At 35.6% G+C, this 17,613-nt stretch overlaps 1 protein-coding gene across 2 annotated transcripts in view; it reads left to right on the top strand.

Moving 5' to 3' along the window:
* Positions 1-17,613, top strand: part of EPC2 (enhancer of polycomb 2) — a 124,189-nt gene that overhangs the window by 82,430 nt on the left and 24,146 nt on the right. For both annotated transcript variants that reach the window (XM_081814473.1, XM_081814472.1), the window contains exons 3-5: positions 4,020-4,165; positions 10,105-10,311; positions 17,175-17,323. In XM_081814473.1, the coding sequence (XP_081670599.1) occupies positions 4,020-4,165; positions 10,105-10,311; positions 17,175-17,323 (502 nt within the window). The remainder of the gene's footprint in view (positions 1-4,019; positions 4,166-10,104; positions 10,312-17,174; positions 17,324-17,613) is intronic.

The following is a 17,613-nucleotide window of genomic DNA, read 5'->3' as shown; positions in this document are numbered from 1 at the left end:
AATGTTCCATGGGCACTAGAGAAGAATGTGTATTCTGTTGCTTTGGGATGGAATGTTCTTGAATATATCTGTGAAGTCCATTTGGTCCAGTGTGTCATTTAAAGTCTTTATTTCCTTGTTGATCTTTTGCTTAGATGATCTGTCCATTTCAGTGAGGGGGGTGTTAAAGTCCCCTACTATTACTGTATTGTTGTCGATGTGTTTCTTTGATTTTGTTATTAATTGGCTTATATAATTGGCTGCTCCCATGTTAGGGGCATAGATATTTACAATTGTTAGATCTTCTTGTTGGATAGACCCTTTAAGTAGGATATAGTGTCCTTCCTCATCTCTTATTACAGTCTTTGGTTTAAAATCTAATTTTTCTGATAAGAGGATTGCCACCCCAGCTTTCTTTTGATGTCCCTTAGCATGGTAAATGGTTTTCCAACCCCTCACTTTCAATCTGGAGGTGTCTTTGGGTCTAAAATGAGTCTCTTGCAGACAGCATGTCGATGGTCTTGTTTTTTTATCCAATCTGATACCCTCTGTCTTTCTATTGGACATTTAGCCCATTTACATTCGGGTAACTATTGAAACATATGAATTTAGTGCAATTGTATTGCCTGTAAGGTGACTGTTACTGTATATTGTCTCTGTTCCTTTCTGGTCTATGTTACATTTAGGCTCTCTCTTTGATTAGAGGACCCCTTTCAATATTTCTTTAGGGCTGGTTTTGTGTTTGCAAATTCTTTTAGTTTTTGTTTGTCCTGGAAGCTTTTTATCTCTCCTATTTTCAGTGATAGCCTAGCTAGATATAGTATTCTTGGCTGCATATTTTTCTCATTTAGTGCTCTGAATATATCCTGCCAGTCCTTTCTGGCCTGCCAGGTCTCTGTGGATATGTCTGTTACTAATCTAATGTTTCTACCATTGTGGGTTACAGACCTCTTGTCCTAAGCTGCTTTCAGGATTTTCCCTTTGTCTCTGAGACTTGGGAGTTTTACTATTAAGGTGTTGACCTATTTTTATTGATTTTGAGGGGGGTTCTGTTTGCCTCCTGGATTTTGATGCCTGTTTCCTTCCCCGAATTAGGGAAGTTCTCTGCTGTAATTTGCTCCAGTATACCTTCTGTCCCCTCTCTCTTTCTTCTTCTTCTGGGATCCCAATTATTCTAATACTGTTTCATCTTATGGTATCACTTATCTCTCGAATTCTGCCCTCGTGACCCAGTAGTTGTTTATCTCTCTTTTTCTCAGCTTCTTTATTCTCCATCATTTGATCTTCTCTATCACTAATTCTTTCTTCTGCCTCATTTATCCTAGCAGTTAGAGCCTCCAGTTTTGATTGCACCTCATTAATAGCCTTTTTGATTTTGACTTGGTTAGATTTTAGTTCTTTTATTTTTCCAGAAAGGGTTTCTCTAGTATCTTCCATGCTTTTTTCAAGCCCAGCTAGTATCTTTATAATCGTCATTCTGAACTCTAGTTCTGACATCTTACTAATGTCCGTATTGATTAGGTCCCTGGCAGTCAGTACTGTCTCTTGTTCTTTTTGTTGAGGTGATATTTTCCATCTTGTCATTTTGTCCAGAGGAGAATAGATGAATGAGAGAACAAAATGCTAACAGGATAACAACAAGCCCAGAAAAATACTAAACAAATCAGAAGAGACCCGAAAACAAGGGAAAGAAAGAGAAAAGAAAAAAAGGATATGATCAGGCTGGTGAACAGATCAGTGCCACACACTAGATTTTGGGTGTATTTTGGTCTGTTCGAAGAAACTGCCTCCTAAAATTTTAAAGAAAGGAGAAACGTACAAAAATAAGGGTAAATACAATGAAGGGATGGAATATGACTGTAAAAATGAAAATTATAAAAGATTTCATAAAATGAATTGATAAGTTGGTTGAAAAAAAGAGAAATTTAAAAAAAAGGGGAGAATGTGATCAGGCAGGAGACTAGAACAAAGCCATACACTAGAGATTTAGGGTATATTTTGGTCTGTTAGAAGAAACTGCATCCCAAAATTTTAAAGAGAATACAACTTATGTATATATACACCAAAAATAAGGTTAACTACAATGAATGGATAGAATATGACTCTAAAAATGGAAAAGAAAAAAGATTTTTAAAAAAGGGATTGATAAGATGTTGGTTGAAAAAGCGAAAAAGAAAAAGTAAAAAAAAAAAAAAAGGAAAATAAAATTAAAAAGTTAACTTTTAAAGACTAAAGAATCATGGGAAAAAAAGCCATGAATTCTATGTGCTGTATTCCCCTAGTGCTGGAGTTCTGCCATTCTCATTGATCGGTAAACTTGGTCTTGGCTGGCTGTTCTTGCTGATCTTCTGGGGGCGGGGCCTGTTGCAGTGATTCTCAAAGGTCTTTGCCCAAGGCAGAATTGCCCCTCCCCTGCCAGGGGCTGGGCTAGGTAATCTGCTGGGGTTTGCTTTTGGGAGCTTTTGTTCCCTGCAAGCTCTCCATCCAGCTTTGGAGGATGAGATTTAAAATGGCGGCCTCCCAGTCTCTGCCCCAGAGGAGCTGAGGACCCAGGGCCCCACTCCTCAATGAGCCCCCAGAGAAAAGCAGTCATTCACTCCTGTCTCCCCGGTCTCTGGCTGCAGTCCGTGCTCACCCGGCCTGTGACCTTTCTATCTCTGGCACACGACCCTGTGTGGAGTCTCCAAACCCAGCAGATGCCTGCGGTACGCTCCCGTGCCACTCCTCCCAGGGGAGGAAGGGGAGTCTCCCTGGATCTGCCGCTTGTTGGGTCCCTGCTGGAGGAGCAGTGGCCCGACTGTGCCACAGATCACGGTTTATGGCAACCCTAAGCTGAGAGCCCACTCCTTGGCTCTGTCTCTCCATCTGGCTTCCCTGCTCCAATACCTGGGATCTCTGCCGCACTCAGGCACCCCCAGTCTTTCTGTGACCCTGACGGTCCTGAGACCACACTGTCCCAGTGAGTGTTCCACCCCCCGCTTAGCCACTGGAGTGACGTCCCTCAGTGGAGCAGACTTCTGAAAGTTCCGATTTTGTGCCCCGTTGCTCTATCACTTGCCGGTAGCCATCTGACAGAGGCTCCCTCCCTCTGCAGTCTATCTTCCCGAATATCACCTTGGATTCACTTCTCTCCATGTCCTAACTTCCAGAAAGTAGTCACTTTTCTGTTCAGGGAATTGCTGCTATTCTTTTCTTTGATCTCCTGTTGAGTTTGTAGGTGTTCAGAATGGTTTGATAGCTACCTAGCTGAATTCCTGGGACCAGACAAAATTTAGGTCTCCTACTCCTCTGCCATCTTGCTCCTCCTCCCCTCCATACTGTTTTCCACAGTGGCTGCACCAGTTTGCATTCCCACCAACAGTGCAAGATGGTTCCTTTTTTCCCCACATCCTCGCCAACACTTATTGTTTCTTGAGTTTTTTATTTTAGCTATTCTGACAGGTGTAAAGTGATATCTTTGTAGTTTTGATTTGCATTTGCCTGGTGATGAGTGATGTTGAGCATCTTTTCATGTGTCTGTTCGCTGTCTGTATGCCTTTCGAGAAATATCTGTTCATGTCTTCTGCCTGTTTTTTAGTTGGATTATTTGGTTTTTTAGTGTTGAGTTGGCTAAGTTCTTCATATATTTTTGGATACTAACTCTTTATCAAATATGTCGTTTGCAAATATTTTTTCCTGTTTAGTAGTTGTTGTGATCCTTTATTTTTAAAATAAATTAATCTTAGTTATTGTTTTTCTTGTTCTGTTAAACTTTAAGTCATATATGAATTAAGATTTTATTTTTTCTTCCACCGTGTTTTTAGTCTCTGAAACCAATTTAATTTGTTTTTTGTTTTTTGTTGTTGTTTTTTACAATAGTTGCCACAAAGTGTATGTTACATTAGTTTCAGGTGTACTCTGGAACCAGTTTTTAGATGTCAGTTCATGAGTTCCTCCCTGGTCAATGCATTGTGATTCAGAAGTATTCTGTGGTCAGATATAAACACTATATAACTCCATAATTTCTCCTCAGTTTGAAGAATTTTTCTTTTCTTTTCTAGCCTTTAATCTAGACAACGAACAACCAGATTATGATATGGATTCAGAAGATGAAACCTTATTAAATAGACTTAACAGAAAGATGGAAATTAAGCCTTTGCAATTTGAAATTATGATTGACAGACTTGAAAAAGCCAGTTCTAATCAGGTACTGTACCTTGTAAAAATGTCTCCTGTCTTACAATTAATCCAGTTAGCAACTTTATTTTGCATTTTCTTTAGATCTGAGTATATTGTACTATACTGCCTTTTGAATTTTCCTGACATCCTAGAATTTCTGTTTACAGTATTCCTTGAACTGACCACTTAAGCATAATTTCTTTGAATAGGAGTATATAGAGTACTATTCTGACCTTTCTTCTTGTTTGTATATAAAAATAATACTAGCTGCAATGCTATATAACATATTCTTGATCCTTTTCGTAAGCTGAATTTGCTTGGTTGTGTCTTTAAGGCAGATATCTCATACCATATCCTTCTTAGTTGCTCAAATTTATTAAGGTACCCATTATCATTTTAGATGTATTTTAGTTTTACTTATATATTTAAAATTTTAAGTGAAGAAAAAATTATTCACAAGGAAATAATTTTCTTTAGTGGGTCATTCTAAATATGGTATAGAGAACTGAAAGTGGTATGGTCTTTTTGGAAAGCAGTTAGGCAGCATATGTCAGGAACCTTAAAATGTTTTTGCTTTTGGTTTAGTAATCCTGCGTCTAGGAATCATTCTCAAAAAAAAAAATAATTAGTGAAAATGTCAAAGATTTTTGAACAAGGATGTTCAGAATAACTTATAAGTTGTCTGTAGGGTGGAATATCACACAGCCATTAAAAACTATTTTGAATATCAATGGAAATTGCTCGTTATATAATGTTAGAGTTCAAAAAAAGGATACAGATTTGTTTAAGTACAAAACTCTGAGATTCATTTAAAACATTTACATTTATATGTGTGCATTTAATGAAAGATGAAAGCCCCACAAAATACCAGTAATGGTTCTATTTAGGTGGTAGAATTATTGGTGATTTTTATGTTCTTTATTGTTTTTCTGTTTTCCAAATTTACTGTTATGAACATGTATAGATATTGTAATTGGATTTAAAAAATAAACTATTTTTAAAAATAATTTCTTGGCGTACCTGTGTGTGTATTAATATATTAATTGTTATTAATGTAAGAAGTTACAGAAATAAATAAATGTTTTACAGTAGACTGTAAACACTTTTCACTAGTTTACCCATTACAAATTCATTATTTTCCTTTACCTCCCAACTTAAGTCCTTGAAGCATTACCAGCTCTTCAGAACATTTTAAAAAACTTCTCCATTTTGTGAAAGGACTTTGCTGCATATTTAGCCTTTCTACCAGTCTTTCCCCCCCATTTGGATGGAAAGTAATATTTGATGTGCAATCAAAAGAAGTACGTTGAAAACTGAATTTTGTAAATTTCAGCTTAGTTGGTTTTTTGAGAGCTTGACTTTTTTTATTGGAAATTTGTTTTAATTATCAGATTGAATATCAAAAATATTTTTATTAGTGCCCACAGTTTTCCTAAGATTTTGATCACTGGCATTAGGTGTGATTTCATTTTTCTTCTTAATATGCAGACTTTTCTAGCAATTCTAAGTTTAGTCTTTATTTGGTATTTCTACTCTTTTCCATGATTGCTCAGAAATTACTGGTGGTGAAGCCTTCAGCTCTCTGTTATGTAATTTGCTTTATTTCATTTCTGTCAATAATAGTTATTTAGTACTTAGGTGAGCAAGTTCTGCCCTTGGGGAGCTTATTATCTAAGTGGGGACAGGATAAGCAAAAAGCATATGTGAACAATATATTTAACGATCCACATACAATCAGTAAAATATCTTATTTTACTTCTCTTTGCTCAGTGACAAGCTTTTAAACCCTAAAACTGAGTAAGCTCAGAGCATGATAGTACGTGCTTTCAGCAGTGTTGTAGACAAAGGTGGAGGTTCATCTTAGGGAAAGATAATGGTCCTGTTATTAGGACTAAGGATTAAAGATACCAAAGGTTATTCTCATGCCAGGTGCCTGAATTGTGGATTCATGGATTTCTTTATTTTTCCTTTTTGGCAGCTGACATAGTAGCAGATCTCAAAGCAAGGAATCGAGTTTGTGGTTAAAGCAATATTTAAAAAAAAATTTTTTTAAAGCAATATTAGGTTGGTAGAGAAGACATAAAAGATAGACTGAGACAAAGCTTCTTCCCCCATCATTCTGCAATGAAGTCATTGAAAATTCCTGTTGCCAAATACTGTGATAATTTTCAGTCCCCATTCATTTATTTTAATTGAGCTCTCATTTCTTCAAACTCATCACCTTTGGTCTTTGGAATATACTTTATTCTTTTCTGATTTTTTAAGTTATTTTCTGTGATCATTCCTTCTAATTGTCTTTTACTGAGTCCTTTTCATTAATTTCTACAAACATCAGAGTTTCTTGAAATTCTGTCCTTGGTATTCTTATCCTATATGTTTGGGGTTAATATCACCTTAGCAAGGACTTTTGTGAGCATAATAATACATATATCCTTACCCTTGACCTCCTTCTCAAGCTCCAGGACTCTTTTTTCTCTTTTCGTGCTACCTGTTGGCATCTCCACCTAGATGGTCCACAGACCTCTCAAGTGTAACTTTTCTGACATACTCTCTTAACTACACATGATCCTTTATCATATTCCTTATCTCTCCAGTGACTCCCAAAATGATGTGTTTTTTATCCCTTTTCCATCAGTCCCTAAATTTCTGATTTCTTCCTCAATGCACCTGTATATTCCTTGCATGTTTCATCTTTAATTATCTCTTCTCTCATTTCTTCAGTCTCTCTCTTTTTGCCCAAAAATGTGCCAAGGGTCCCTATTTCCAAGAGAACCCTTTCATTTCACCCCATCTTTCTCTATAAATTGCCACCCTTTGTCTCTCTCTCTTTTTTTTTTTGGTCAGTCACATTTTAAAAAGATTAGACATATTTTTTAACTTTTACTCCTACTCCAATGCATTTCGGTAAACTGATTGCACCCACGTCACCAATGGCCTTCTCATGGTCATCCATCCATTTCAGCCTGTATCCTACTAAATATCTCCATGGTATTGGATGCTGTTGACCTCCACATTTCTCAAATCTTTTCTTCTTAATTCATTTCCTCTTCCTCTACATCATGTTGCTATTTCCTTCAGTATCTGTCCTCAGAATTTATACTTGTATCTTAAGCTACCAACACAAGCACTCCCAGATGGAGTATTTTGTGGTTCTGTCCTATATCTTAATGCACTAATACTGAGTTCTAAAGTTCTGATATTGTTCTCTTATTGTTTAAGTTGTATTTGTCATGCCTTGATTACCATATTTTAAGTTTCTGTTGGTAGTAGTTTTATCTTGAAATTTTTTTTCCCAATTTACCCACAACCTATACAACACAGTGATAGGCTGATAGTAGTTATTAACTATTTATTGCTTAACTGACTATATTTTTAAAACATTACTTTTTATATATAATTTATTCATTTGTGTATTATAAATGTATTTCTTGAAATTGCTGACCCATGAATCTGTATGTAAACAAACTAAGTGATCCTTGTCCTCGTGAAGCTAGTGGCAATCTAGAAGAAAAGCCCAGCTAGTGGAGTCATTTTTATCTCATCTCCAAGCCCCCAAAGTAAGTAAATCAAACAACTCAGAGGTATCCTAGAAATAATAAATTTTATCACTGACCTTTTCGTCAAGTAAATACTGGCTTCCACTGCTTTCTAGTAGAGAAAGTGCTAAATGGCAGAACTTTTTTCTTACGGTAGAAAAGTAGTAGGATTCTGATTTTGTGGAATTTTAATCCTGTGTCCTAATAATTTGGGACTACTTTATCTGCAAATAGTTCTTTCCCACTCAAATTGATGCTGTCATTGTGATAATGATGCAGGTGATACTGCTAAGGATAATTTTAACAGAATGATTAAAACTCATATTACCCAATAAAATAAAAATTTATAGCAACATAAAAACATCAGTCAACTAAGAAATATAGTTAACATTGGAAAGAAATGTCAGGATGTTTAATTGTAAACGGTGTATTGAATTCTTATTACCTGACATATAAAGAGGGTACTTATCAACCAGGCAGAAGGACCTTTGTAAAAGGAGCAAGAAGCGCCAGAGAAGGAAATCTGAGGCTGTGTTAATCCCCTTACATCTCCTGCAGGAGGATAGGAAGCGGTGTTATCCTGATAGTATTATATAAGAAACTCACTACTGCTCTGTGCCTTCATAGGAAGAAACCTATCCTCCTCCCCACTCTAAAGTTAGAATATGTTCTTGATATAATTAGTGAAGGTTCCAAAATTTTATCAGAAGCAGAATGACCAAAGAGCTGAAGATGTGTAGCATATCACAGCATTGTTTCCCTTGGTCCCCGGAGCACATGAAAGCTGCCAGTGATGTTATGATGCTGTAAGCATGAGGTCGAATTTTATTAGATCCAGAAAGCTTGGTTCTTATTCTGCCACTGGCATTGTAGACTCTGGACTATTCCAGAGACCTTCAGCTAACAAAGATGCCCATCTAAAGTTGATGTTTGGAAATACTGTTTTTTTTGGTTAGGTCTCTTGTTCCAGGCTCTGGCTCTCCACTTTAGAGACCAAGTTACTCAGCCTTTCAGATGCATTTAAGATGACTTCACTGAGACATTGAATAAGCCAAACTATGGTCACATACAATTTTATTGCATTAAATGTAATCATTACATGGACTAGAATACTTGAGTTGTCATTGTCAGTGTATTCTTTTCCTGCAGCCAGTCTTGGCAGCCAGATAATATAAGAAACCAACTAATTAGCCCTGGTAATCACCATCATAGAACTGAAAGTCCAATGATCATTGCATTTATTCCGTGAAGTTATACCAGTATGAAAAATCAGATCTCAGAAATTTATTTGGTTAGGCATGCTATCTTCAGTTGACTTCATACAACCCTCAGATCAATTCCTATATTGATCTTGCAGTTTCAGAGAGAAAATTTTCCCCATTTCCAGGTTTTAGGAAAACATTTCTTAGGAGATATCTCAACTTGTTTTGAAAATGAATCTTCATCTCCAAAATGATAAAAGTAAAAAGATTGAGATGCACTTCATTGAGGTTTTCCAGCCTTAAAACTCCATTATCTTTTTCTAGAGTTCACTGTAAATGGATATGGTTAACCCATAATCCATCCTGCTAAAGCTGATCAGTCTATTTGATCTTCACAAGCAGTAAGGAAACAGATGTGACCAAACAAATTTTTACAAACCTTAGTTTGAGATATGTCAACATTATATTGACTGCATTGATAAAGGAGAAGTAGATCCCTGAAATATCAGTGTGAGAGTTCCTAGAGGAACCATCCTAGGATCACTGTTCCAGACATAACTATGTCATTAGCAAAATGAGTGTTGAGAACAAGGATTCTCTAGTACTTAACCAGTTTGGACAGAGGAATTGCCTTTATATGTAATTAGTACAAGAAATTCAAAATTGCATAGTGTTGAAACTTCGGGAAACATGCTAAGTTTGTTCTTTTACAGTCTTAAAAGAAACTTGTTATATTATTTGCAATATAGTAGAGAATATTCATCTTTCATTTTACAGGGCTATAGGAAAAAAACTTCTGTATCTTCTAGTTTTTGTTGAAAAACCAAATCACAGAATCTATTAGACTGTTGAAAACTACTAGATCTTCAAATGTGTAGAATCACAGAATGTCAGAATTTTGATGGACCCTAGATATCTTCTAGTCCAAGACTTAACTAAGGCATAAATCTCTTGCAGTCTTTCCAACTGTTGTTCATTTAGGCTTCTTAAATATTTTAAATTGTGGTACTTACTCTACCTCTCAGAGCAAAATATAAATTTTTAGATAAATCTCCTTATCAGTAAATTCTTTGTAAAATTTCAAAATTGAATTGCGTTTTCTGCCATCATGATGTCTGATCATAATTGTTAGACTAATTTAGACATTTTTTCTATAGGTATATACAGCTTAACTTTGATTTCTTTTTTTCAAACCTTATAGTTGATGACAATTTGTATTTTTCATTTAGCTTGTAACACTTCAGGAAGCAAAACTGCTGCTAAACGAAGATGATTACCTTATTAAAGCTGTGTATGACTACTGGGTAAGAAAACGTAAAAACTGCAGGGGGCCGTCCCTCATTCCTCAGATAAAACAAGAGAAAAGAGACGGCTCTACCAACAATGACCCTTATGTTGCTTTTCGGAGGAGAACAGAGAAAATGCAAACTCGAAAGGTAATGTGCAAATTAGATTTAATTGAGTGTTCCTTAATAGTACTTAAGACCGATTTTTTTTCTGCTAATAAGTTCAGTAATTTTGAATACCTTGAACATACAGGGGAGCTAATAACATTGTTAAACCTAATGTTAGAAATCCTGCTCTTCAGTAGCTTCCATCGGTCAGCTTCTATTGGTATAATATCTAATACTCATGCCCTTTATAAGTCTACTGCTTATACTGTTTCAGACTTGCAATTGAAGTAGTAAAAGGAATTATGTATCTTTATGTATCTCAGAAATTTGAGTTCTTCAGTAAATTATATATACATTGTATACATATCCTCTTGTTTAGGAAGCTTAAGAGCTTATAGCTCCTTTGAAACCACATTCTAATTCTTGCAAATAAAAATGGCCTTTACTGCCTCTAGCTACTATGGGGTCATGGGAAGTAGGGAAAAGTTCATTTTCAAGCCTGTTCTGCCAGTAGTCAAAAGTAACAGTGGAATGTTTTTCTTCTTTTCTGAGTTGTCCATTGTGTCAAATTTCAAATTGATGAACTTATCCCCATCTGCCTTTCTGAAGCAGTGTGAGCTGGAATTTTAAGTTAAGAGAAAAAGGGTCTCATGTGGAATGATAGGGTATAGAGGAAGGTATTACTTCGGAGGGGGTATTCACTGTCTTCCGTTTCTCATATTTAACAGTAAACACCATACATAGTAACACATTCTCTAACATGTAAAAAATTAGAACATATAAATGTAAAAGCCATGAGGAATTACGATTTGGAGGCAAAGCATTTTCTGTGGATTCCTGTTTCTCCTAACATTAAAAGCTTGTTCTTGTCAGTTGTTAGTATAACAGCTGTGACGCATAACAGCTGCCAGGAGTGGTATATTTTAGGAGAAATTCTCCTGCTGGTTAACAACCATTTTCTGTAAGTCTTTCTTGGATTTCCCAAGTGTAGATGACATTCCCTAACCCAGGCTAAGTTTTCAATTTGGCTAAGGAAATCTAAGATACTTTATGAAGATTTAACGTCTTGCTTAGAAAAGACTAAAATGAGGTAAGTTTATAAATATAGGCTATTGATTCAGATATATTGCAAAACATAGACTTTTAGCAATGTCTTTTGAAGGAAGAATACCATTGGACTTCTTTTAGTGAGAGGGTAAGAAGTACTTAAAATTAGCAGTATTTATTGACATGTAAAAGAATATTCTAAATATTTAAATTGGTTTAATTCTTAAATAGGTTAAATCACTGTTTTCCACCCAATTGTATATTGAGAATTGCTAGAATGGATTCCTATGTTTACGTGCTTCACCGTTGTACAATAGCTAGTACCACTTTTTCCTGACACACCGATTTCTACCCTTTCTCTTATCTGTTACTTTCACCTTCCTCTGCAGAGTGGTACATTTTCTTTTCTAGTAGTCTTTTATTCCTCTTTGTTTTCAGTTGTGGGACCAAAGATCCCTTCATGCACACTAATACTGCTTTGAAATGTTTGTTTCAAAATGAGAAAGTTGGGAAAGCAGTCAACAGTAAATACCCCTAGGTATTCCAGAGGTGGGCAAGCATTGGGATATACAAAAATGAATACAGCTAACAAAGGTTCTCTACTTCCTTTTCTGTTTCCACAAAATTGAAAACACGTATATAGCTAGATACAAAGGTGCTAAAATAAAGGACTTCTGAAATATTTGCTTGGCAGTCTAGAATTTAATTTTAATTCACTAATATTTAATTTGTAAGTGGTTAAGTACTTAAGGACGTTCTTAAATGAGACCGTCTTAAGGCACCAGCATGTCTGAAAGCACTGATTGGGAAGTCTTGAATCAGCATGTGTGTTTAATATGTTTAACCCCATAGATACAATTGTTGACATCTGTGCTTTCTCTCCTCCCTCTGTGTGGCCCAGAATAAACGAGACAGACAGGAGAGGAAACTGAGAGTAGTTGTTCTCAGTCTGGCTCCAGAAAACAATCTCCTGTGAATTATCCTTCGTTAAATAAAAATCTATAGTTGATTCTAAAGTGCAGCAATTTGAAAAAGTAAAAAATAAAAAAAAATAAAGTGCAGCAGTTTGAGAACCACTTCCTAGAGATTTGGCAGTAGGTCAGAACTATAATATGTAACTGGGAATAAGAAAAGAGTTGGTCCAGAGCAGAGACCGTTGTGAGGAAGGAAGTGAGTGGATTTGAAAACAGGGATAGGGCCATCTTAAAAGCATGGAAAAAGTTTCAGTATGAACTCACTGTTTTTATAGAGAGAGAGAGTCAGAAATAGATATAGATCTATGCATGTATATGTATATACATATATTACAGGTGTATTTCTTCTGTTTGCTGAGAGGGTCTAGAAGCAATGATGCTCAGTAGCAGTGAGCATGCCTAGCATGTAGATCCTGATTTTTAAATACCATTTTCCATTAAAAGGAACCAGGGCTTCTTAGTAAAATGGTGTTTCCAGGTCTAGGGCTAGGAAAGTATAAAGATAAGCTTGGAACATTCTGCTATGCCAGAAAGTAAGACTGTTGATAAAGATTAAAGAATGTTGGACCCATGTCAGAAGGCCTGAAGAGCCAGCTTGAAGGGTGGCTCTACTAACCAGATGTGGGAAAATTTGAAGTGTCAAAATAAATAGAGTAATGAATAACCCATAGAGTATATAAGTAACCCATGAGTCCATACTAATATAAATGAATGGATGGATAGATGGATGAATGGATGCTTGGTAGATTAATTGATAAAAGAGAACACTTTTTGTTACAGTAGAATTTTAACTTCCAAGTGTCACTGGAATGAAGAAGTTTGAAAATCACCATGATAGTAATAATAATAATAAACTATTGGGAGGAAATTTGATGAGAAACAAGGTAGTATCATTTAATTCCTGATACAAGAGAGGGATACAAAATCATTTCTGTGATAGTCCTATTAAGAATATATAACCTGAATTTAATTGTGGAAAAACATCAAAGAAACCCAAACTGAGGAACATCCTACAAAAATGAGTGGCCTTTGTTCTTTAAAAATGTCAAGATCATGGCGGGGTGCCTGGATAGCACAGTCAGTTAAGCAGCTGAATCTTGGTTTCAGCTCAGGTCGTGATCTCAGGGTCGTGGGATGGAGTCCTGCGTCAGGCTCCGCGCTCAGTGTGGAGTCTGCTTAAGACTCCTCCCCCTCAGGGGCGCCTGGGTGGCTCAGTTGGTTAAGCGACTGCCTTCAGCTCAGGTCATGATCCTGGAGTCCCGGGATCGAGTCCCGCATCGGGCTCCCTGCTCGGCAGGGAGTCTGCTTCTCCCTCTGACCCTCCTCCCTCTCATGCTCTCTGTCTCTCATTCTCTCTGTCTCAAATAAATAAATAAATAAAGTCTTAAAAAAAAAAAAAGACTCCTCCCCCTCATATAAATAATCTTTTTTAAAAATGTCAGGATCATGATCACTGTAGAAAGACAAAGGAACTATTTCAAATCATAGGAAAATAAAGAGACATGATAACTAAAACAGTTGTAATCCTGAATCAGATCCTAGACCAGGAAAAAATCGGCTGAGTGAATTTAATAATAAGAATTGTCCCACTAATGTCCTTTATGGCAATGATTACATAAATATATAAAAATATATTTAACAATTATATTTGTTGCCATAAAGGACATTAGTGGGACAATTAGTGAAATATGAATAAAGTCAATGTTAATTTCCTGATTTCCATACTAGTACTGGTTATATAAGAGAGTACCACTGTTTCTAGAAAGCCCGTATTAAAGTGCTTAGGGATGAAGGGGCAGTATATATTCAACTAGTCTCATCTTTTTTTTAAATACGACCGCTAATTTTACATATTTGTGTATTTTTTTATATACATTCACATATATGTCTTAGTCCGTTTAGGCTATTGTAACAAAAATACCAGAGACTGAGTGGTTTAAACAACACATTTCTTTGTCACAGGTCTAGAGGCTAGGAGATCTGATATACAGGTACCAGCAGATTCAGTGTCTGGTGAGGGCTTACTTCTTGGTTCATAAGTCACCTTGCGGTGTCCTCACATGGTGGAAGGGGCAAGAAAGCTCTCTGGGATCTCTGGGATCTCTTTCATAAGAGTACAGATCTATTTGTGAGGACTCCACCCTCATGACCTAATCACCTCCCAAAGACCCTTCCTCTAAATAACATCACATTGAAAGCTTGGAATTTCAACATGAATTTTCAGGGGACACAAACATTTAGTCCATGGTAGTATAGATTAAATAATATACATATATACGTAGAGATAAAGTAAATGTAAAATAACATTTGGGCAATCTAGATGAAGATATATACGAATTTATACTGTTTTTGTAACTGTGTAAATCTGAAATTATTTCAAAATAAAAGGTAAAAAAAAAGAGTAGAAAAGACAGGACTAGAGAAAGGAAAAGTTAGAAAAGGTACTTATTTGGGCCTAAAGAGAGCAAGAAACGACTGGTTAAGACAGGGCAGAAGCATACAGGCCACAAGGAACACTTAGTGAAGAGGGGGGTAATCTTAAAAGGTTCTGGTGCACTTTTAAATATTGTTCAGCTGGCATGTAGCCTTGTAGTATTACTCATCTTTGTGTGTCTCATTCTTACTAGACTTCAAGGCTTTTGAGGGTAGGGGACCTGTGCAGTACTCTGTACAGGGGGACACTTTAATATTTGCTCTTGGTAATGTTAATTTTTTTTCAGTTAGAAGGTATTATTGCTGCCTGCTTGCCAAAAATTTTTGCTCAAAACCATACTTCAGATTTTGCCTTTTGTCACATAGTACTGGAAGGGGGGAGAAGATTAATTTCCTTTTGATAAGGTAAAAGACTGACTTATTAACATAGCATTTTAAAATGTAAATATGCAGTACCTTAATAGGACTTAGTTTAGGTTATGTTTTATAGGTGATGATTAATTTTCAAATACAAGAAACTACACATAAAAGAGAGTAAAACTTTGAATCTTTCTCAAGTTTTATTTTCTCCTTTATAGTCCTCCAGTATGAAACCTGGCTTCAGGTTCCTTCTAATGTGATATTGCATTCTTTATTTTGACAATAAAAGAGAGGGACGATACAAAAGATTTGGTTAATATTTACAAGTAATTTTTCACATCAGATCAATTAGGATATGCTCATAAATCCTTATTTCTTAAACTGTTTAAATGGTCAAAGCAGGTATTTATAAATTCTTTCTTCCAGAATATATTCCATATCTGTTTTGCTGTCGGCAAGCACACCAAGTATTTGTGATCCTTGCTTGATGAGGTGACAACAGCTTTTATTCCTGCAGAGCTTGTGTCCTTAGTAGTTATCTCTTTAATATATTGGGTTTTTTTTTCTTTTAAGGTTTTATCTAAATTCTAGTTAGTTAACATATAGTGTATTACTAGTTTCAGGAGTAGAATTTAGTGATTCATCACTTACATGTAACACCCAGTGCTCATCACAACAAGCATCCTCCTTAATGCCCATCACCCATTTACCTCATCCCCCCACCCACCTCCCCTCCAGCAAACCTCAGTTTGTTCTGTATAGTTAAGAGTCTCTTATGGTTTGACTCCCTTCTCTGTTATTATTTTATTTTCCCTTCCCTTCCCCTGTGTTCATCTGTTTTGTTTCTTCAGCAGATGAGTGAAACCATAGGGTATTTGCCTTTCTCTCACTGACTTATTTCCCTTAGCATAATACACTCTAGTTCCATCCATGTCATTGCAAATGGCAAGATTTAATTCTTTTTTATGGTCAAGTAATACTTCATTTTATAAAGTATATGTACACACACACACATCATCTTCTTTATCCATTCATCCTTCTATGGACATTTGGGCTTTTTCCATATTTTGGCTATCGTGGATAGTGCTGCTTATAAACACTGAGGTATATATGCCCCTTCAAATCACTATTTTTGTATCCTTTGGGTAAATACCCTAGTAGTGTAATTGCTGGGTCATAATGTCATATTGCGTTATTAACTCAAGGATGCAAAGATTGCTTAAGTGCAGTCTGTCTGGATACATAGAATGAGAGGTGGTAATGGTCTGTTTTTAAACAAATAGTTCCATGCCTAATATAAATATTCTTTGGTTATTTGATTAAACAAAATATATTAACAGTAACTTTCATATGCAAATAGATGCTGCTAATTACAACTGAGCTTGTCTAGTTACTAAGCAGGACTTTCACTCTGAGTTCTAATTAAATCTTATGCTTCAAAGTAGGAACTTCTTAACAATACTCTGAAATTCAGAGTTTTCACTTGTTTTCTACCCTGCAATGAGGTGCTAATTACCTTGAAACATAATAATTCCATTCCTTGAGATGCTTTATATCCCACTTTCAGTGTTACATCTTGAATTTCTGAAGTGAAGTTTTGCTTGTCATTGTATGTGTTTACATTGTGGTGTATTGACCCTTCCAGCCAACAATTACAGAGCTGGATGGATGGATGGAGACCCATTTTGGCTATTTTTAGGTAACCTTGATTTGACAGAACTGTTTTTCTCTGTCACTGGAAAATACCTTGCATCAATTTGAATGGACTACATTTTCTGGTATACTAGGTTTTGTTTCAGGCAGACTTTCAAAATTTTGTTTACATTGGAATGATCCCTTCTGTTATTCCATCTTTTCAATAATGGGCAACTTTTTTTTTTTTTATTTGAGAGCTATTTCCTTTCACTTCTATTTTCAGAGTTAAATACATAGGTTCTCTTATGTAGTTGCTGTTTAAGATGATTTTCTACATTTAATATTTTTAACATTTTGCTTTTATGGAACGTACTTGGGTCTCAAAAGATTTTGTTGAATGAAAATGGAAATGTGGATAATTAGATTAATTGTTTATTCTAAAATTATTTTCAATAGAATCGTAAGAATGATGAAGCCTCTTATGAAAAGATGTTGAAATTGAGACGAGAGTTTAGTAGAGCCATAACAATTTTGGAAATGATTAAGAGAAGAGAGAAAACAAAACGAGAATTATTGCACTTAACCTTAGAAGTTGTGGAAAAAAGGTAACATTGCTACTGTTAAGTACTAATCACAGCTTTAGGCAAATGATGGGCAAAATAAAACCAAATGGTATGTTTTGTTTTTTTGCCTAGCTTTAAAACAACTGAAATAGATTCTCAAACAAAATCTACATTTTTTGAAGAATTCTTATGTTACTATTTTTTTAAAAAAATTAGATTATCAGTTTGGATTGCAAATTTGGGGAATATTTTTGTGTGTAATATGTATAGATCCTCTAATACACTTAATTTTTTTTTTTTTTTTCAGAATCATTGGATTTTATTTAGAAAAG

Source organism: Leptonychotes weddellii, chromosome 3, assembly GCF_054177405.1.
Source record: "Leptonychotes weddellii isolate Sample4059 chromosome 3, ASM5417740v2, whole genome shotgun sequence".
NCBI classification, from domain to species: Eukaryota; Metazoa; Chordata; class Mammalia; order Carnivora; family Phocidae; genus Leptonychotes; species Leptonychotes weddellii.
This window is presented reverse-complemented; position numbering and strand designations above follow the sequence as displayed.